This window comes from Dreissena polymorpha, chromosome 5, assembly GCF_020536995.1.
Source record: "Dreissena polymorpha isolate Duluth1 chromosome 5, UMN_Dpol_1.0, whole genome shotgun sequence".
NCBI lineage: Eukaryota > Metazoa > Mollusca > Bivalvia > Myida > Dreissenidae > Dreissena > Dreissena polymorpha.
In genome coordinates, this window is record NC_068359.1 from 75412476 (window position 1) to 75434885 (window position 22410).

The window sequence follows — 22410 nt, forward strand, 5'->3', positions numbered from 1 at the left end:
ACAGTTCATTTCTGCCTTTGTCATAAACTGTAATGTAATTAAATTTCTTAATCAAGTATCATCTTAAAATTAATGTAAACAAGAGATGTGTTTGTCAAAAATACAATGCCACCTATTGCGCCGCTTTGAAATAAAATTGCAATATATCATTTGGCAGGTTTAGAAATTATCTCCCTTTAAAAGCATATTACTTCCCTTAGATTGTATATTTTGACTTTTGACCTTGAAGGATGAACTTTTCCTTGACCGTTCACCATTCAAAATGTGCAGCTTCATGAAATACACATGCATGCCAAATATCACGTAGCTATCTTCAATATTGCAAAAGAAATCGCAAAACTTAAACCAAGGTTAAAGTTTTGGGACAGAATGACAGAATGACAGACAGGCCAAAAACAATATTCAATATCATTCGATCCGGGGGCATAAAAACTAACGGCTGAAATAAAAAGGATGAATGTATGCCAAACTGTTCCGGCGATGTTCTCTATATTTCCGAAACTGATAACTATTTTTTTCCAAATAACGTTTTATTATAGATTTTAGATTCAACTCTACAACAAGAAACAACTATATTGACTTTGCCTTCACTTATTACTTATAAATGACATAAGCAAGACAATAAACATTTTAATACACATTTGCGATAGCAGCGCAAATGCATTATCTACATGGGAGGCCATGCTTCCCATTGTCGATTAAGAGCATTTATTGGTATGCCTGTGACTCTACATGCCTACACAGGTGTAGATAAGATTATCACAATAAGATGACGCGCGTCACATTCTCACGTTACTAAAATCTCGTTGCCGGGGCATTTCCCTGAAAACCCGATGACGCTAATCTTTGTTTTCTTTATAGATCTTTGCTTAATTCAACGCTAAATTTGTTTGAATATAGGCTAAAAGAGAGTGCGTAATTTCACTCCAAACTTCAATATGGGCTAATAGTGATAAGTAAATCTCAATATGAACGTTAATTTAATATGGGCTTAAAGTATTTGGTACATCTTAAGCTTAACCTTGCTTAAATGTGGGTTAAAATAAGTGATAAATCCTAGGCTAACTTATAGCCTAAAAGTGACAGATAAATTCCACGCTGAACGTAGCTTCAATATAAGCTAAAAATGAATGATAAATCTCATTCTTCTTTTTTTCAATATAGCTCGAATGACTACCGAATTCCAGGCTGAAAGTAATTGCAATATGAGCAAAACATGATTGATAGATGTCTCTCTAAACTGCTCCAATAAGGTCTAAAGGTGACTGCTTAATTCCAAGATAAGCGCAACTTCAATATGAGTTAAAAGTGATTGATAAATCTCACTAAATTTTACTTAAATATTTGCTACAAAAGACTGCGAAATTCCACCCTGAACATAGTTTAATATCAGCTGAAAGATACTTTAAAATCGGACGCTAATCTTTGCTTCTATATAGGCCTAAATTGCGCGCTGAACGTAGCTTTAATATGAGGTAAAATAATAAGCTAAATGTAACATTAAACGTCGCTTCAACAATAAATCACGTGCCGAAATTTGAAACAACAGTCTAAAATTAATTGCTTACTATCGAGCAGAAATATTACCTCAACATGGGCCAAAAGTGACTTCTAAATCTCACACAGAGCTTTGCTCAAACATGGGCTTAAAGCAAAAGATCACTTAAAAACTTACCTGCTTCTAGACAACCTGATGTATTTCAGCTTCAAAATGTATCTCCTGAAAATGTACACGAGGACAATGATGGCAATGAGAGGACAGACGATGACAGCCAGCAGTTTAAGGAGGTTGATGTTGCACTGGTAGCCATTGACCAAGTCCTCGCAGTCGTACATATTGGAACACGTGCTCCACTGACACTCGTCGATTTCTATCTGACACCAGTCGCCAATATAGCCTTAGTTTGGTAAAACACAACATGAAATATGGGTAATTGTATTGCCACTTTAAGGAGTCATACATCATAGAATTCAGAAATAGTAAGCGAGACGTTTTGCAACAGAACGATCTGTGGTAGTAACAGTCAATTTCAACTGATATCAAATTCATTTTACATCAACATGACTGTTCGGGAACAAATGACTCTCCCTAATCAAAATTTCTTCTTTAGATCGGATTAAATAAGTCACAATGTACACTTGATCTTATACAGATATTGTTATAAACGTTTCCTGAATAGGTATTTCTCTGCTTATTGACTTACATTCAACGCCAAGGAATATGTATTCAATAAGTAAAAGTGAGCGTATAAGCAAACAAAACTGTTTTCAAGTATTAAATATATTCGACACTTAAGATATAAAATAACATGTACTGGACTGACAAATGGACGGTGAGGAGATTCGACTTTAAAATGATGTCCTTCGGAGGCATACAACATACATTTATGTTATCATAATAATATATCTTTATAATAATCACGTGCAATTTACGCCGTTTATATATATCCTATGTCTTGTATGTGTTTATTAATAATAAGGTTATTATGCGTGCTTACCAGGTTCACATACACATTCAAAGCCACTGAATGACAATGACCTTGCCGGATCTTTACAAGCGTCATATCCTAGAGTGGGATGGTGGCACTGACCATGAATGCACGGGTTCTCCATCACATATACATCGATAGTGACTCCGGGCGTATAGCTGTCATCAGCGTTCTTGGCTATGAAATCCAGGGTCATCTTACCCTTCAGCTCTGGGGAGTAATCAAACTCCACGTCATAGGCCTCAACGGTTCTGTAGCGTTTAGTAGTGTAATTGGCCAGAGGGATATCCGATGTGGTTGATAACTTCTTCAGAGAAAAAGCGGCGTCCCCGAGAGCGTTGAATCTTGGCAGAGGAGCAAACACCTCGCCACCGTCGACATCCGCGAGGACAATCCGTCCGGCGTAGTGGATGGAAGATCGGTTGGCATTCACTAAAATGATGTGACGTAAATAGGGGTGAACGTCAGTATGAATTGTGTCATTGGAATCAAAAAAGAATCTTTCAGTCTTATCGGGGCTTCCATGAATTACAATTGTCAATCGTTTTGTAACCGCCACCGGTTGTTGAAACGCTGGCAAATCTGTCTCAGTGACCTCGACTGTGACGTCATCTTCGCCGTAGAAATCGTCTTCAATCGCCTCACACCGTAAATGCCCGTCAGTTGTCATGTTACACTGGAGGTTTTCTGGCCCTTTGACGATTTTAAAAACCAGAGTGTCGTTTTCGGGATCATGTGTTTCAACAGCGAAGTTTGCAATTTCATTTTCCGTACTATGAAATTTCCCTGAAACAATTGTTGGCGAATAATTGATGAATGTGTTTCCTATTTTGACAAGGCTGTAATGCATCGGTGATTGTAGTTCAATCGATGCGTCTCTTCTTTTCCGTCCTGCGCTGTTCAACTTTGGACATATCTATGGAAATGAAAAAATCTACATTCACAACCGGAATCATACGGTAAAAAATACACCTTGCGTTATAAACCAATAACGATGAACATGTAAATCATTTTCCGAAGGCGTTTTCTTTGAAAATGAACCGACTAAAAGCTTTGTTTATAAACGATTTGAACAGTAATTATGTGTAAAGAAAACTCCTTTCCGGCCAATTAAAAAATCTAGAATAAGGCGCATTTTTACACCCATTATTTACATGTCTATCTTGACACGTTGATAAGTCAAATTTTAAATTCATAAACTTACTTTGTTATTAAGTGTGACGTATCAAATGTTTATGTACCAGTTTCATTAGTATTGCATCAACTTACTTATTGTTTTCGAGTACTTAGAAATACTGTTTAATTCAAACGTTCTTTTTCCGATATTACCAAATTATAAATGCATATATGTACGTTTATATAAAGTTTGACGATCAAATGTTTATGTACCTATTTCATCAGCATAACATCGACTGACGTTTCGTTTTTGAGTACTTAGAAAGACTTTTTCGTTTAAACTTTCGTTTTCCAATATTACCATTGCTGTATACATCCCATTGGAGAAATTGGCCGATAAAACTTCATTGCATCCTTCGTCAATGTGCATCCAGGCTTCTTTCTCTGAAACCATATGACTTAATATGTAAAAAGGTTTTTCTACGGCAACCAAACTTAAACTTGTCAATCACAGTTGATGTGCAAGTTTTCAAATAGTCGATGAACGTAGTTGTTCTACAGTCAATGACAACTGAAGTCCAACTTCAAGCGGTCAATCACAGTTACTTCCCATCTTCAGTCAGTTAATGTCAGTTTATGTCCTATTCCAACTTTTTAATGTCAGTTGTTATCCAACTTTAACCGGTCAATCACAGTTGTTCTCCAACTTAAACCAGTCAATATCAGTTGCTGTCCAATTTCAACTGATCAATATCAGTTGTTGACCAACTTCAACCGGTCAATAGTAATTGATGTCCAACTTCAACTGATCTTTGACAGTTGTTATTAGTTTGTTATCAGTTGTTGTCCAACTTCAACTGATCTATGACAGTTGTTATCTGTTGTTGTCCAACTTCAACTGATCTATGACAGTTGTGGTCAGCTTTTGTTCAACTTCAACTGATCAATGACAGTTGTTGTCAGTTGTTGTCCAACTTCAACTGAGGCCACTCCAAATTGATGTGTTGGTCGTCGGATTTGCCGCACCTATTTTTTCAAAATGGAAAAAAAATAATTTTTTTACCGCTCGCACTCATTTTTGTGTCCTTCTGTAACCATAGCGCATGTGTTTTTTTTTTAATTTGTTAAAAAAAGAAAAAAAGCAATCTCGCAGAAACGATTTTGACGCTGAATATGAATGCCAAATATAGTGTTTCGTAACCTTTTTAATCGATAACTGTAGTCGCTCGAAAATTCGATCGAGACGACCAGAAAAATGGCTTCCTGCGTGACCGTTTTAACAAATTGCGGTGAAAAGTTGCTGTAGCGAACCCTTATAAATATAAACATATCTGCTTCGTTCTATGACCTATTTGAATGTGTTTGTTCACGTTCGAACATGCAACTATCAGCAGATACCGTTGAAGCATGCTCAATTTAACAACATAGGGAAGCATGAAGTAAGTTTTGTATGCATTTTCATCATTAAATGGGCAAATGGACGTTATTTCCCTATATGTAGGCAAATTTTTTCCTATAACACAATTTAAAGTGAACAAAAAATAAACATACAATCAGTAAAGGCTGGTTCTAAAAGAGTCACAGGGACAATGTTTTAGAAGTATTAAAATACATGGTTGACGGAACACGCTTTACAGCTTAGAGCTAGGTCCGTGTATTTTAGAAACATCAAAACAGTTTTTTGTAATGTATATAATTTATTTCAGAAAAATATAATATCGTACTAGCCATCGATATGCCCCTTTTAAAATAAGGTATCGACAATGGTTTATATGTATGGCCTTTGTCCGACTGTCTGTCATTATCATTTTGATGATTGTCCCTCTTCAAGTGCTATTTGAACATAGTATACCTTTTCACAGCTTTCAACATGGTATACCTTTTCACAGCTGTCACTATTGCAAACCTCGAACAAATATAAGCAGCAGTATGTAGACATGTGTCCCTCACTTTAATGATATGGTTATATTTCATGGTCAAAGGTCATATGCAACTTACTCCTATAAATATGAGGTCGATATACATCGACCTAATATCGTTTAACGTCAATTTGCTGTAGCATCGTTCCGACATGAAATCATATCGGAAGCTTTAACGGCTGCAAATTCATATAACAGCGCAGAATCTTCATGGAAGAGTTATTCAATATAAAAATATAAACATTATTTAACTAATAGTATTAGAAGATGTTATATTAAAACTTACAAGTAATGCTATTCCTGATATGAAAACACTAGCTTTAGACTTGTGTTCTACATTTTAAAGTTTAAGTGCTGAAACCTAATTTTAGTGCATGTTTATTTGAAAAGAATGTAACTCATAGATATATTATTGCTTGTTTGTACAAAGAATCTTTTCTTTGTATAAGAATTGATTTGAATGTAAACTATAGCTGTTTAAACCTGTATCTCTTGTTTATGCAATACTTTTCAATCGAAATGTGATTTTTTTTATTCTTCGCTCTTCGCTCGCTCGAAAATTTTCCTGTTTTCAAAAAAAGTATTTTTTTTTTCGCTCGCCTCTTCAACTTTTTTTCAAAAAAATCCGTAGACCAACAAATCAATTTGGAGTGGCCTGATCTATGACAGTTGTTGCCTTTTGTTGTCCAACTTCAACTGATCTATGACAGTTGTAGTAAGTTGTTGTCCAACTTCAACAGATCTATGACAGTTGAAGTCAGTTGCTGTCCAACTTCAACTGATCTATGACAGTTGTGGTCAGTTGTTGTCCAACTTCAATTGATCTATGACAGCTGTTATATATTTTTGTCAAACTTTAACTGATCTATGACAGTAGTTATCTGTTGTTGTCCAATTTCAACCGAGCTATGACAGTTTTTATATGTTGTTGTCCAACTTCAACTGATCTATGGCAGTTGTAATCTGTTGTTGTCCAACTTCAACTGACCTATGAAAGTTGTTGTCAGTTGTTGTTGAACTTAAACTTATCTATGACAGTTGTTGTAAGTAAGTGTTCAACTTCAACTTATCTATGACAGTTGTTGTCGGTTATTGTTCAACTTCAACTGATCTATGACAGTTGTTGTCGGTTATTGTTCACCTTCAACAGATTTATGACAGTTTTTGGCGGTTATTGTTCAACTTCAACTGATCTATGACAGTTTTCGTCGGTTATTGTTCAAGTTAAACTTATCTATGACAGTTGTTGTCGGTTATTGTTCAACTTCAACTGATCTATGACAGTTGTTGTCGTTTATTGTTCAACGTAAACTGATCTTTGACACCTGTTGTCGGTTATTGTTCAACTTAAACTTATCAATGACAGTTGTTGTCGGTTATAGTTGTACTTCAACTGATCTATGACAGTTGTTGGCGGTTCTTGTTCAACTTCAACTGATCTATGACAGTTGTTGTCGGTTATTGTTCAACTTCAACAGATTTATGACAGTTGTTGTCGGTTATTGTTCAACTTCAACTGATCTATGACATTTTTTGTCGGTTATTGTTCAACTTAAACTTATCTATGACAGTTGTTGTCGGTTATTTTTCAACTTCAACTGATCTATGACAGTTGTTGTCGGTAATTGTTCAACTGCAACTGATCTATGACAGATGTTGTTGTCGGTTATTGTTCAACTTAACGTATCTATGACAGTTGTGGTCGGTTATTGTTCAACTTAAACTTATCTTTGACACTTGTTGTCGGTTATTGTTCAACTTCAACTAATCTATGACAGTTGTTGTCGTTTATTGTTCAACGTAAACTGATCTTTGACACCTGTTGTCGGTTATTGTTCAACTTAAGCTTATCTATGACAGTTGTTGTCGGTTAAAGTTGTACTTCAACTGATCTATGACAGTTGTTGGCGGTTATTGTTCAACTTCAACTGATCTATGACAGTTGTTGTCGGTTATTGTTCAACTGCAACTGATCTATGACAGATGTTGTTGTCGGTTATTGTTCAACTTAACGTATCTATGGTAGTTGTGGTCGGTTATTGTTCAACTTTAACTTATCTTTGACAGTTGTTGTCGGTTATTGTTCAACTTCAACTAATCTATGACAGTTGTTGTCGGTTATTGTGTAACGTAAACTAATATATGACAGTTGTTGTCGGTTATTGTTCAACTTCAACTGATCTTTGACAGCTGTTGTCGGTTATTGTTCAACTTAAACTTATCTATGACAGTTGTTGTCGGTTATTGTTCAACTTCAACTTATCTATGACAGTTGTTGTCAGTTATTGTTCAACGTAAACTGATTTTTGACAGCTGTTGTCGGTTATTGTTCAACTTAAACTTATCTATGACAGTTGTTGTCGGTTATAGTTGTACTTCAACTGATCTATGACAGTTGTTGGCGGATATTGTTCAACTTCAACTGATCTATGACAGTTGTTTGCGGTTATTGTTCAACTGCAACTGATCTATGACAGATGTTGTTGTCGGTTATTGTTCAACATAACGTATCTATGGCAGTTGTGGTCGGTTATTGTTCAACTTTAACTTATCTTTGACAGTTGTTGTCGGTTATTGTTCAACTTCAACTAATAGTTGACAGTTGTTGTCGGTTATTGTTCAACGTAAACTGATATATGACAGTTGTTGTCGGTTATTGTTCAACTTCAACTGATCTTTGACAGCTGTTGTCGGTTATTGTTCAACTTCAACTGATCTATGACAGTTGTTGTCGGTTATTATTCAACGTCAACAGATTTTTGACAGTTGTTGTCGGTTATTGCTCAACTTAAACTGATCTATGACAGTTGTTGTCGGTTATTGTTCAAGTAAAACTTATCTATGACAGTTGTTGTCGGTTATTGTGCAACTTCAACTAATCTATGACAGTTGTTGTCGGTTATTGTTCAACTTCAACTGATATATGACAGTTGTTGTCGGTTATTGTTCATCTTCAATTGATCTATGGCAGTTGTTGTTCATTTTCAACTTGTCAATGTACGTTGCTGTCTTACTGTTTCAGTTCTTCAATAGATAATGTTTACGAGCCAAAAAAAAACTTTAATTAATATTAATGGATTTTAAACAAATAGGTTAATTGTTTTAAGTCATTTGATCTTCATACTTGTGTCCCAGAAGACTAGGGCGGTTTGATCCTCACGGTCATTCTCACATTCAGGTGGAACTGTCACGTGGATGATAACACGCGAGGCGTCAGCGCGTGGTGACGGGGAGAGGAAGAAATTGACGTCACAGAGGTGATGTATTCTGGAGAACAAACCGTGATTATAGTGACATCTATATGAGCCTCGCTAAGGAAAAACGCGGTGTAATGCATGTGCGAAAAGTGTCGTCCCCGATTAGCCTCTGCAGTCCGAACATGCTACTAAGGGCCGACGCTTACCGCCTTAACTAGATTTTCGTTCAGAAGAGACTTAATTTAAAGGAAAAGAATCGATAAAAGCGGGAAGTGTCGTTACGGATTATCGCGCGTGAACTGCACAGGCTAATCTGGGACACAAACGCACATGCATCAAGCCCCGTTTGCAAAGAGCGCGGCTCATTTATATTATAGTATTTCTTCTTTTATAGAGTACATCTGTATGTTAACGATGATAATACGCATTTCATCATAATTGAGAAGAGGGAAGCATTTATTTTAGCGAACTCTACAGAGATAAATGATGTTTTATCTAGTTGAAATTTAAAAAAAAGGTTTTATTTACATTAAACGCTAAATACACTTTAGTCGAACTAAATATTCATCATCATAGCCAAGTAAGCAATAGTATATTTAACTTAAAAATGCGTATTAACGAGTCTTGTTTTCTAACTTTGTCAGCTTTAAGTATTGTAAATAATTCCATCTTGTTATAATTCCCGTTTGTCTATTTAAGTACAGGTACATTTAAAAAGCCTTTCCCTCCCAAAATAAATATACATCCCACATATAAAAATACGCTATATCAACTTTTCTGACGTTGAACGTGTAAAGTCTAATCTGTGTCTACCTGTGGCGCAATAACCTGGAGGTTTGCAGCCGCGTTGTTTCAATGTTGGAGATGAACGGCCTATAATCGGCCGTGGAGGCGCTGCCGTATGTTCCCTGTAAGTCCTGCTTCGTCAGTGTTCCCAACGTGATCCCACCCGTGGTTACTATCAAACAATGCAAACAATATTAATGCCGATCAGCGAAAACTGCGAAAATACAATGTCAACCTGGGTTACTATGAATATTGCAAATAGTATTATGCAACTAGTTAATAAAATGCAAGACATAGTGACGCCAACAAGATCACTAACAAACATTGCAATCACGAGGATGATGACGCAAAACAAGACTGTGATTGATTTAGTTTTGTATAACCTATTCAAACGCGCCAGCGTATTGTAATAATATCACGACTATTCGTGTCCATAATATTCATACAGTAACGGTTAAAATCAGTACCAGTATCACTATTTTATTGAGGACCTATTAATACATGACAACGATAGAATATATAGAAGTAATAACCCTCAGTTTGGAAGACTAAATTGTATGTAAAGCGGATATACTTACATTCAGCTTACAGAACTTTATAAAGTGGAAGTTCGTTCTTCACATGCGACAACTATTAAATGCGACTATACAAAAAGTTCATATTCGACAATTTTATCATGCGAAAGTAAGTGCGCTCAGTTTCGACAACTGTATAAAGCGGTAGTACTTACGTTCAGTTTTTACAACTACATAAATCGGAAGTACATACGCTCAGATTCGAAAACTTTACAAGACGGAAGAATTAACGCCTATATTTAACAAATGTAAAAGGCGGAAGAAAATAAGATTGGATAACTGTATAAAGCTGAAGAACTAACGTATATATTCGACAACAATATTATGTAATATTTCTTAGATTTGACAACCACATAAAACAGAATTAAGTACGCTCTGTCGACACTTTTTTTTCAAGCGGATGTATTTAAGCTCAGAATTGAGAACACTTTATATCGGAAGTACGTACGCTCAGTTTTGGCAACTTTATTAAGCAAGAAGGACTGACGTTTGTATTCGACATTCATAAAAAGCAGTTATTACTTTAAGATTTAAAAAGTAAATAAATCGGAAGTAAGTACGCTAAGTTTCCTAACTTTTATAAAGTTGTTGTACTTACGTTCAGATTTGACAACTTGATAAAGCGGAGGTACTCACGTTCATATTCGACATCTATACTTAACTCTACTAAGTAGCAGTACCTACGTTCAGATTCGACAAGTGTATTAAGGGGAAGATCTTACGTTCAATTTCAACATTAATATCTGCGGCGACTGTGTCATTTGTTTCAATCCAGGTGGAGGATCCGACAGGTCGCACCGCCCGCAGCACGGATTTACCTGCCTCTTTTTTAAGATTTACATCTTGCGCACCTGTGTGAAAACAAGTTTTGTCATTTTTTGTTAAATCAAAACAACAACGCGACACTGTTGCTGCAGTACCAACGAAATTATTCTGAAAATTTAAATGCATCAGAATGGAAAAATATGTTTTATTTAAGGTAGCGCACCTCTAATGGGCACATATCCAAATATAATCTAATTAATTATTTTCTTAATCAGCATCATTTCACTGAACTACATGCAAATTTGTAGGTAGGCTTTCCATGCTTTTTAAAAAAATATACCGATTTTTTCAAAACCACCCCCACGCTCGGCTTTTGTCCAGTTTATTTTCACCCCTGGGGTATATAAAAGTTCCATAATTCATTCAAATTTCCAAATATGGGCATGCAGTTGGTGTGTACAGATGCTGTAAATGTGTTTAAAGTTTAAACAAGATGAAATAAGTATTCTTTTACAGACATTTATTTTTTACAAATTTTCATCTATGGAAGAGCGCCATGAAATGTAAGTGATTTCAGCCAAGTAAAAATTGGGTCGGTTAAAAACAAAGTGTCATAAAATTCAAAATAGTATCATTTAAGTCATATTTTAAACTTAGTTTTTATAGAAACACTATATACAGCAAAAATACCAAGAACTAGACAGATTTACCGTTTACTTTTTGAAATAAAAATAAAAATGCAACATGCATGGTTCGTATTTTCAACAGTAAATCACCCAATTTCGCCGTAACGTTGTTTTAATTTTAATAATTGAAGAATGTGCATAAAAATTGAAACATATTTAACAATAAATATAGCTTATATGCCATATTAAATCAAATTACGTTAGAAAATAAATAAAACGCGTCGCAAAAAAAGTATACGTCGTCGGCAGGATTCGAACCTGCGCGGGAATATCCCAAAAGATTTCTAGTCTATCGCCTTAACCACTAGGCTACGGCACCTAATAGTAAGCTCTTCAACCTTCGAAGAAATCGCGGGAAATCATTAGAGGTGCGCTACCTTAACATTATAACCGCTACACCAAGGGTTAACCCGAAATTGTTCGTGTGTGTGTGTTTTTCTTCTCCGAAATATTCAGATATTAACACACAATAGCATAACTGTTTTAGTTGGCATATGCAACTGTTTTATGAAAGATATCACTTTTAAATACTCACGTTTTATACACACTGTCTCCTTTTTTAAGTTACTTTTTAAATTTGACAGGCCGATCGCCGACAGTGACTGGTACACACAACGCCCTGGCTCAACCATAAAGAACGCTTTCTCTGCCTCGCTTGCAGATGTGAAGTTATCGCGTTCTTCTGATGACATGTTCAGGACATCTCTGTATTCAGACACAGTTCTATCGACGTTTTCATCACTGAAGCGCACTTTTCCCTGAACAATTGCGGAGAAACCCGTCGTGTTGATTCCAACCTTGGATGGCGGGAAAAGGTCGCCCTCATCAGCCCGAGTCCCTATCCGCCATTCTTAAATAAGAAGTTATAACAACGATATGCATTAATGTTATTAATGATATATAATAAAAATAACAATAATAATTATTATTATTATTATCATTATTATTATTATTGTTATAGTTAATGACAATAAAAAAATATAATATTATTATTATTTTATTATTATTATTATTTTATTATTATTATTATTATCATTATTATTATTATTACTATTTTCATCATAATTGTTATTTGTATTATTTCTATTATCAGTTTTAATGGCAGTATGCCCCAACCAAAGAGTTAGGGGTAATTTTAGTTTTATCTGACTTTCGGTCAGTCATTCGGTCGCATTTTAGGTCGGTCCCTTTGAAGACCAATTCGTTTCCGGACGATATAGAACGTTTTTATATTCTCATATCACCAACATTTGACACCACCATTCAAAAAGTCGTAAAGCTCTAAAGACCAATTATTTTAATTATACATTGCTTAATTTTACATACCATAGAATTCAATATCAGGCGTTCCTCCTTGCCACTGCATGCCGATCTGTGACTGTGACTCGGTCCAATATGGTTCTTCGTCATCTGCTATATTTGTTCGGTTGGCAAACAAAGGACCAGAAATAATATTTGAAATGTCTGGTGGAAAAAGGATCACTTGCACTGAACAAGCAAAAATAGACGCCAATCCAGCGCTGTTCAATGCAGATATTCTCACTTCGTAAAGTTTCTTGTGTTCAAAAGTACCATTTTTTAGATTGAATTTCGCCTTGGTCTTCAAACCGACGTCCACATAATCCATAATAATAGCACCGCTTTCCGTGTTGATGATCTGAACATTATATTTCACGATTTGGCTCGTTTGATCTGCGCAGTCCCAGTAAGCACCGATAGTAGAGCTTGATCCAGTAAACTTTGTTGGCTGATCTTCGCTGTTTTCCGGATCGGTGCATGTAACATTATCGCAATAAGGTGGTGATGTATCGATTTGGATTCCATTTGAGAAAACAAGTGTTTCTTCGCCTGCAAAATTAACTAGTTTTGCATTAAGGTAATAAGCAGTACTGTTACATTTGTTATCAGTTGTGATATTGGCACATTCTGGCGAGTTTTCAGATGCTTTAAGATGAAGATTTGTAACATCTATGCTAACCATGTTGAATCCATCTAGCAATTTTTCCACAGTGCACGATTCGTTGCAAAGCATATCACAAGGCTTAATGCAAGGAAAGCAGAAAGTTTTATAAAGTTGCATCGCACGAATATTGCCTGGTGAGAGATTGTTGTCAGAAGCTCCAACCCATAGTTCCTTGATACCACTTTCACCATCATAGAAACCGCGTCCGTGCCGACAAGGTTTGTCTTGCACATCAGGGACATATATTGAGCTCAATTCTGCCTCTGCGAAAAATGGCTTATAGATGTCATCTAACGGAGGTTTGTAGTTGTCCTCGGTCCATGTCAACGCAGCTAACTTCACGGCTCCGGCAAACTTGAAACCAGAAATAGAAACCACTTCTTCCCCAGCAACAATTAGGGCGACATCAACTGTGTTGTCGAGATATTCGGATTTCTTTACGATCTTTATTATGAAGCTTTGTTTTGAATTTAAATCTGTGTAAGTCTTAAACCACCTTAGAGAGGAGGTATATTTGCTTTTGGCCCAAAATACGTGGTAATAAAATTTGTTATTTCCAACTTTATACCCTAAGAAATGAATTCCTATCCCATACTCTTGGTACTCCAGGTCTGATGTTGAACTGTTTGTGACATTGTTTGGCTTCGAGGATATGTTTGGAACAGTGGTCGTTGTTGTATTGTTCATTGTGGCGTTGAGAGTTGAGTTTCCTGCTTCTAAACCAGTGACATTTTCAAATTTACTGTAGTCGAATTCCACCTCTTCTGGTTTGTTTTCGATGACAAACGGGATAACGATTTGGTCTGTTACTATCGCTACGGTAGTTATAGTTCCGAATCCTTTGGCTGCACGAACATGAAATGAATAATTACCACTTTGTAGATTCATTGATTCTGATATCACGCCGGATTTTGTGATTGCTGATAAGTCTGAATTATAGCCTATTCCAAGATATGCACCCGTGCTATTAACTACAAGATATTCGTCTTTAAATTCACGCATTATTTGTAGCATTCTGTTTTCACTACGTACAGGGAAATACAGTTTTTGGCTTGGGCATAAGTAGTCTACTTCTGTTAAAGCGATTGGCAACATTCCTGAAAGTTTGTCTGTCGAGTTTTGAAATGTTTTAACATCATTCCAGTTATCCGTTACTTTTACTTCGCCAATCAAAGGTTGTGTTATGTCCACTAAGACTGAAAAACTTTGCACGCGGGTCACTAGATTCGCTTCGTTTGTAACCTCAACTGTGATGTAATATGCATTTTCTGCGTTCATTTGTAATTCATAAAACGCCGTTTTGGTATCATCAATCACGTCATTTTCATCAATCAAGAAACAATTTTCACTTGTAACTGCAATCGACAGACACGTACTGCATTCATATAGTTTAATAAAAACGCTTTTTATTCCTGATTCATTATCATTCACATTTTCCCACTTGATTTGCATTTCAGATGGCTTTTTAACATATATAACAGTGGAACTTTCTATGTCGTTGATGTAAAGTTTGCCGAACTCTGGGGGCGTTGTGTCGACATGGATCCAATCACTCGTGATCCCCGTGCACATCCCGGCCTCGTCTTCAGCCAAAACCGTCACATAATATTTTCTATTGTGTAACAGTGTAAGTCCTGACAGTTTGCTATACTCGTCAAGACCAACGCTGTGCAATGGGGCAACATCGTACACAGTCTTGTTGGCTGTTATTATGTTGCAAACAACAGTGTCGTTGGTAATGATATCTTCGTGACTGCTAATGGCAACCTTGTAATCAATTATGTCGATATCTGATTGGAATTCGCTCCATGATATTGCCATCGAATCAACCGAGGACTGATACTTATTTACGGAAATAGACCCAGGAATAATGTCAAGGTTGAATCCAACTCGGATACCATTCGAATAGCCTTCTGTAAAGCCACCAGCCATGCTGTATGCCCTGACCGTTACATAATACCGAACCAGCTTCGATGTCAAATTTAAATGTGAAAATGTATACGAATTGTTGAGTCCAACATCTACAAAGTAATGCACGTTTGACCTCGTTTTCTCGTACCGCCGGTCGTTTCCTATGGCGACTTCATAGTGATGAATGGACTGAGTAGGGTCGCTAGACTTATCTCCGAAGTTATCCCAGTTGGCCGAAAGTTCAGTTGTACTGAACTGATACGTGAGGTCTTTATCAATACCATCTCTCACGAAACCCGGGAAAGGCGGCTGAATACGAACTGTAACACCATCTGATCTGGCTGTTTTAACACGACCGAGGAAGTCAATGGTCTGAACAGTAACAATGTATTTCATGCCGTTTTCAAGTTGAACTTCGTCATTATAAAACACTTGCCCCGCATTCGGAATGGGTTTAAAATCCAACAATGTTTCTCCAGCAAGACTTTCAATTTTCCATTTCGCTTCGTAAATTGGACATGCGTCCGAATATTTCCAGGAGCCTTCAATGAGATTGAGCATGACCTGGAAGTCTATATCTTCGCCGGTTCCATCTCTAACCTCAAGATACGGTGTCTGACTGACAACAACCCTGTCCGAACAAACCTCACTGTATAATCCGGCTTTGTTGTAAATTCTGATGGTAGCATAAAAAGAATCACCTGTATTTAATTTAAAATTGTTTACAAAAAATATTCCATCGCTGTTTGCCCTGACTTGGTGGTATCTCATATAATCAGTTCCGAAAGATTTGCTTCCGATGGCGATCTCAAATCTATCAACAGAAAAATTAAACTCAAGTTCATCATTTTAGGGATAAATTACAATTTTGAGGTCGCATAAACACAAATAAAAGACGCTTAGGTACATAAAATTGTTTTAAACGTGCAACGAATATGCGTGTATCTTAAGTCAACGAAATGGAAATAAAGAAGGACTATAATTATTACTACCTAATGTCGTCAAAACATACCTATTGTCGTCAGATACATACCTATTGTTGTTAGAAACATTAATATTGGCATCAAATGCGATACTACTATCGTCAAAAAGATGCCTTATGTCGTCAGATACATAACTACTATCGTCAAATAAATACCTATTGTAGTTAAATAAATACATATTGTCGTACAAAACATGCATATTGTCGTCAGATAAATACCTTTTGCTGTCATATACATACCTAATTTCGTAAAATACATTTATACGGTCGTCAAATGCATACCAATGGTCTTCTAATTCATACCTATTGCCATCAAATACATACATATTGACGTCAAAATTACACATACTGACGTCAAATAAATACCTCTTGTCGTCAATTGATGACTCCTCATCAGCAACGTTGATCAACTTTACTTCCACATATCCTCTGGGTAGTTGGCATTTCTGATGATGATCTGCCACACGTCCTTGCGTGGCACTTGTTACGACATCAAGTCGATCGGCATCAGGGGCTGTTCTGTCTACAATAACTTCTCTACCATACGTTGTTTTATGACCGACAACATTCGAGATGGTTACGGTAATAAATACAACGGTAATATTACTTAAATGATCGATATTGTTATATAGATCCCGGGTGAAACTGTACGTGTCCTTGTGAACAACAAAGCGGTCTAAAATGTCAAACTCATTTTGCGCTGATCCCATGGATATTGTGGTTTCTTTCAAAATGCTTTCGTTTTCAACAATCGTTTGCCAGCTGCACGTAACGATACTTTTTCTCACGGATATAAATTGCGTACATTCAATATCAATCATTTCAGGTGCAGTTGTATCTGCGATCACAGCATATGATGACGCAAGTTCTTGGTTACCGGCCTTATCAACCGCGTTTAATGTCACAAACACCGCTTCACCGGGAACTAATAATGCGACGCTAGTCAACGATTTCAAATCTTGGGTAAATGGTTCAATGTCAGATAAACTGGGAAGCGACCCAAGACCCCATTCTAAAGATTGAATTTCCTGACTATCTGAAACATTGCAGACAATAGATATTGAATCTGTTACTGACTGATAAATCACGTTATCCTGAATGTAAACAATCGTATCATTCGTGGCTTCAACACTGAATATAGCTTTTGGAGAAACTCTGTCAAGTGTGACACCATCTGAGGAAGAAACTATATATTCCTCGTGACATCCTGTCACTGCGCGAACTGTAATGTAGTAAGTGACGTCTTCAAACAACTCTGTATGGATTTGACATTGTCCGTGTGTATCATTTAACATGACGAGACCATAGTTAGTGTATGTTAGAATGTCGGTTCCGAACTCAGTAGTTCCGATAGCCCAGTCATAGTTTATTATGTCACAACTTTCACTCTCAAACCCGTAGAACGAGGCTGCGATTGACGTGTGATCAGTTGTAAAAGATTCATCTTCAAAAAGGCGTCTGCCGTCAAAGACAACACCTGGAATATTCGCCTGTTGTACGAATATATATTTAGAAACACCCTTAACAGAAACTAGTCCGGCACCGTTAGATGCCTTGACGGTGACGACATACAACTTGTTAGCGGCACTGAACGTTTCCAGGACAATATTAGAAATATACGCGGTTGTATCTGAGCCATAATCGGTGAAAGGAAGTATCTTCTCCGTGTTGTTTTTTGTGCCGATGGCTACCTCGTATTTTGAAATTCCACTCTCAGAGTCTCTTGAAGACCAACTGAGTCGAATACCATACTGATCAGTGTGTAGCACTTGACCTTGATCGTTAAGTTGCTCGTCATCTGCCGTCAGTCCAACCTTGACCTTATATATATATATATATATATATATATATATATATATATATATATATGTGTGTGTGTGTGTGTGCGTGCGTGCGTGCGTGCGTGTGTGTGTGTGTGTGTGTGTGTTTTCTTTTTATATCAAACCAACTTAAACAAATATTTGAAAAATAAATCACTAATCCTTATGTATATATTGTGTCGAACCTACATACATAAATATTTGTAAAAACAAACGAGTAAGTAAATGTGTTTCATGTTACATCATATTTATGAAAATAGGAATTACACAAATTTTCGCAAAGAACAACGGTGTTAATCAACTTTTATAATAAATAGCGGATTACGGTAAATAATTGGTTGCAATACATTAGGGAAGTTTGTCAGTGGTATTTTACCTTAGGAGTACTAGGTGGGGTTGTATCGATCATAACTCCCGCGCTTTCATGCGCCGTGGCTAACATAGCCCCATTGAATGATGTCACGTGCAGAGAATACGTCACACCATCCTCCATATTTAAGTTACCGAGTGTGCAGTCCATTTTACCATTGAACGAGTTCATAGGTTTTGTTTCATTATATCGTTCAGTCGCAGGCCAGTATTTCTTCTTGATACCGTGGCGGTTTTCGTAAACCACCGTTCTATACATGCCTATGCCGGATTCACTGTCCGAGAAATCCCACTTCAGATTCAAGTTTGATTTGTCCGCTTGGTATCTGTTTCCATGCTGATTGTCAGATATTTCAGTCATGATTGGAGGAGTATGATCCACCATAAAGCCATCAGACCTGGCTGATGCTTCTAATTCAGCCCCATTTACCCCGTGTACATGGAAGTACACCTCGTCCTTATGCTGCATGGAAATTGTGTGATCTTCTAACTCACTAAACGTCCCTGTTTCAATAGTCTTTTTCAATTCGTTGTTAATGTAAACATGAACTTTATAGTTGGTTATCCCACACTCAGTGTCGTTATAATCCCGCCAGTTTGCGTGCTTTGACACGGTTTCTGAGCTATATTTCAATTCAGTTGTATTCCGTATTCCGTCAAGCACAATTCCAGCTATGGGAGGAGTGGTATCGACAAGAACTGGAACACCCAAAACATTTGATATAATAATCATTCACAAGAAATATTTATGTATTCCATAGGGTTACACTGCAACATTTATGACAGCCTGCCGATGTACCGGAGGCCTTCATGTACAAAATAAATTCAATATCTGGATATAGCATATGGTTTAGTACTTAAAATTAGTTTCGAAAAAAGACTTTGTGATAAAAGATACTACCTCCATCCGAGGAGCTGTTACAGGGCTTGGAATTCAAAGCGCTGTTGAAGGCAAGGACAGTCGAGAAGTAAGTGATGTTGTGCTTCAAATTAGCTGGGACGCAGCTGGATTTTTCATAGCGGGTCAGGTTGTGGAATTTCACAATATCGTCTAACTGAGGCTTAGTCCCGACACCCCACAAAAACCTGAATGAAAGATATGTCGATACGACATAGAAAGATCTCAATTGTTTAGAATTTAATGTTAACATTTTCTAAACATTACGATAAAAAATATCAGTAAAATGTTCTTATTTTTCCTTTATTAGATAAATAAATCATAAAGTAAAGCTGAGTTGGTTCTAATTATGATCATATCTACCTGTCCATGCCAGATTCAGGGTCAAATAAATCTATCCAGTGTGCGTGTGCGCATATCTTGTTATAGATGTAATAATAATCAAGTAAGGCAAAGTTGGTACTTATTGTTTTCATACATACATGTCGATGCCAGATTCAGGGTCAAAGAAATCTATCCACTGCGCGCATATCTTATGGTCATCCGCCTGGAACTGTCTGTCTCTTCGAAGCCTGTCTCCGTCCATAACGGTCCCTGGTATCGGCGGGGATCTGTCGATCAGTATCGGCTCCTCCCCGTGACCCGCAGTAAACAGATCCACTGAAATGGAACGCTTTTATTTTAGTATTTAACAAGATATTTGGTTCAGATTCGCTCTTGCAAAAATTGGCACAACGAATGTGTGTAAAGTGTCGTCCCCGATAAACCTGCGCAGCACGCATATGCTAGTCATGGACGACACATTCCTCTTTTATGAACTTTTATGAACTTTTCGTTTAAAGGAGGTCTCTTCTATCCAGTAGAAAATCCTCTATGCGGAAAGTGTCTGACACAGATCCGTGTTGTTGTTTTTACGTTTAAACGAAATTAAAAAAAAATCAAAGTTGGCATGACTTTAGAACCACTAAAAATTGCATAGAAGCATGATATCTTAAATCTAAAATTGTGTATCGAACAGTGAACTGTTATGACAGAAAGGATGCGGAGTTAATTTGTGTTATCGGCCAGTGTCCAAATAACAACGTCTCTTATAACAAAATATCAGACGTGTGTTATTCGTCGTTATTATGACAGTTACAATATTAAAATTGTTTTATTGGCCATTTCAGTTGAATTACAAACACAAGCCTAAAATTTTACGTAATCAACTCAGCTAGAAAACATTCTGTTTCGGAAGACATATCTAGTATTCAATATACCATTGTTTGTGACGCGGATTCGAATCCATGCCGGAATTCCTTCTTGAAGACCCAGATCTTTCACAGCTACAAACGGATCCTCGCGTTCCATAGGCGCATGCAATCCATACGCCTTCAGTTGTACATCATACTTAGTCTTGCCCAGGCCGAATTCTGCGTGGGCAATTTTACTCAAGTCGTCGGTGGCATTGTAATATATCGCTATGAGGTCAAAGTCTTCATCATAAATTATGTCCGTTACTTTGTGAAACACCGGCGGTGTGGTGTCAACGATGAACGGGGTGGAATGACAAACTGTAGTCACCAACGAGCCGCCTAGTTCCGCTCCATTTAGAGCCTGTACTGTGACATAATACGGACCATCAGGCAGGTGGATGCCTTTCTGGAACCCGGAGTCGGTCCAGAATTTCGGATTCGTCAAATGGGCGTACGGATTGGTGAAAGGGACAACATCTGAGCTGCATACGCTTTTTCCGACAGCCCAAGTGTATGCATATATACCGCTCTCGTCGTCGTGAAAACCTTTCCAGTTAGCTGTAATAATAACATACAAGTATGTAATATGTCTGTTATACTTACATTCATACAAGTATTATTATACACCTTATAATTTAATGCAATTAGCTTTCGTCATGCGCATCAAGTGACCTTCAATTATAATACCTTTCTGGACGCGTGTGTTACCCATATAGTCCGTATTGAACAATCCGAGACTAACCGAATGTTTAAAAATCAACTCCCGATGTATCACAGCGGACATATTCATATTGAAATCGCCTATGGACTCGTCCAACATGTTACATATATGTCAGCTGTGTTCTCGTCCAAAAATATTACCGCACTGTACACAGCAATGATAACAAACATAATTAAATCGCGTTCTGAGAAAACTTGGCATAATGCATGTGCGTAAAGTGTCGTCCCAGATTAGCCTGTTTTGCACAGGCTAATCTGAGACGACACTCTCCGCTTTTATCACATTTTTCGTTTAAATGAAGTCTCTTCTTTGTAAAAATCCAATTTAGGAGGAAAGTATCGTTCTGATTAGCCTGTGCGAACTGCACATGCTAATCTGGGACGACACTTTACGCACATGCATTATGCCCAGTTTTCTCAGAACATGACTCAATTATATGGTATTGGTATTATGCAAATCAAATTATGTTGTACATACACATATAAATGTTGTTTAATCGATATTCGCTTTTAGTTGACTCGTAATATGAATATACTTTACATCGAAACTTCATTTTAATGCGTTTACATAAATTCAATTTTACCGGACACGTAGTGGTTCGTTAACGTGTACATCTCGTCTTGAACTGGTTGGTGACCATTGAAGACGGTTCCAGAGCCCGGTCCATCGATGATTATCCTGGTGTTATATAACATTTTAGCCTCGCCTTGGGAAAACCGGTATTTATGCATGTGTGAAAAGTGCCGACCCCGATTAGCCCGTGCAGTCCGCACAGGCTAATCAGGGACGACACTTTCTGCCTTAACTGGATTTTCACGAAGATTATTCATTTAAGCGAAATATACCATAAATGCGAAGTGTCCTCCGTGATAAGCCTGTGCGGACTACAAACGCTAATCGGGGACAACCCTAAAGGCCATTGAATTAAGTACCGTTTCCTCAGAGCGAGACTAATTAAGTTGCCTTCATATATTGAGG

General features: G+C 37.1%; 1 protein-coding gene across 1 annotated transcript in view; it reads right to left on the reverse strand.

Moving 5' to 3' along the window:
* LOC127831352 (uncharacterized) overlaps positions 1-22410 on the reverse strand; it is a 71356-nt gene that overhangs the window by 8172 nt on the left and 40774 nt on the right. Inside the window, exons 35-48 of the mRNA XM_052356320.1 lie at positions 22016-22110; positions 20736-21269; positions 19959-20136; positions 19480-19664; positions 18586-19277; positions 16756-18209; positions 12860-16221; positions 12069-12383; positions 10805-10933; positions 9535-9679; positions 8649-8791; positions 3967-4049; positions 2499-3405; positions 1676-1898 (exon numbers count right to left, since the gene is read on the reverse strand). Of these exons, the coding sequence (XP_052212280.1) occupies positions 1676-1898; positions 2499-3405; positions 3967-4049; positions 8649-8791; positions 9535-9679; positions 10805-10933; positions 12069-12383; positions 12860-16221; positions 16756-18209; positions 18586-19277; positions 19480-19664; positions 19959-20136; positions 20736-21269; positions 22016-22110 (8445 nt within the window). The remainder of the gene's footprint in view (positions 1-1675; positions 1899-2498; positions 3406-3966; positions 4050-8648; positions 8792-9534; positions 9680-10804; positions 10934-12068; positions 12384-12859; positions 16222-16755; positions 18210-18585; positions 19278-19479; positions 19665-19958; positions 20137-20735; positions 21270-22015; positions 22111-22410) is intronic.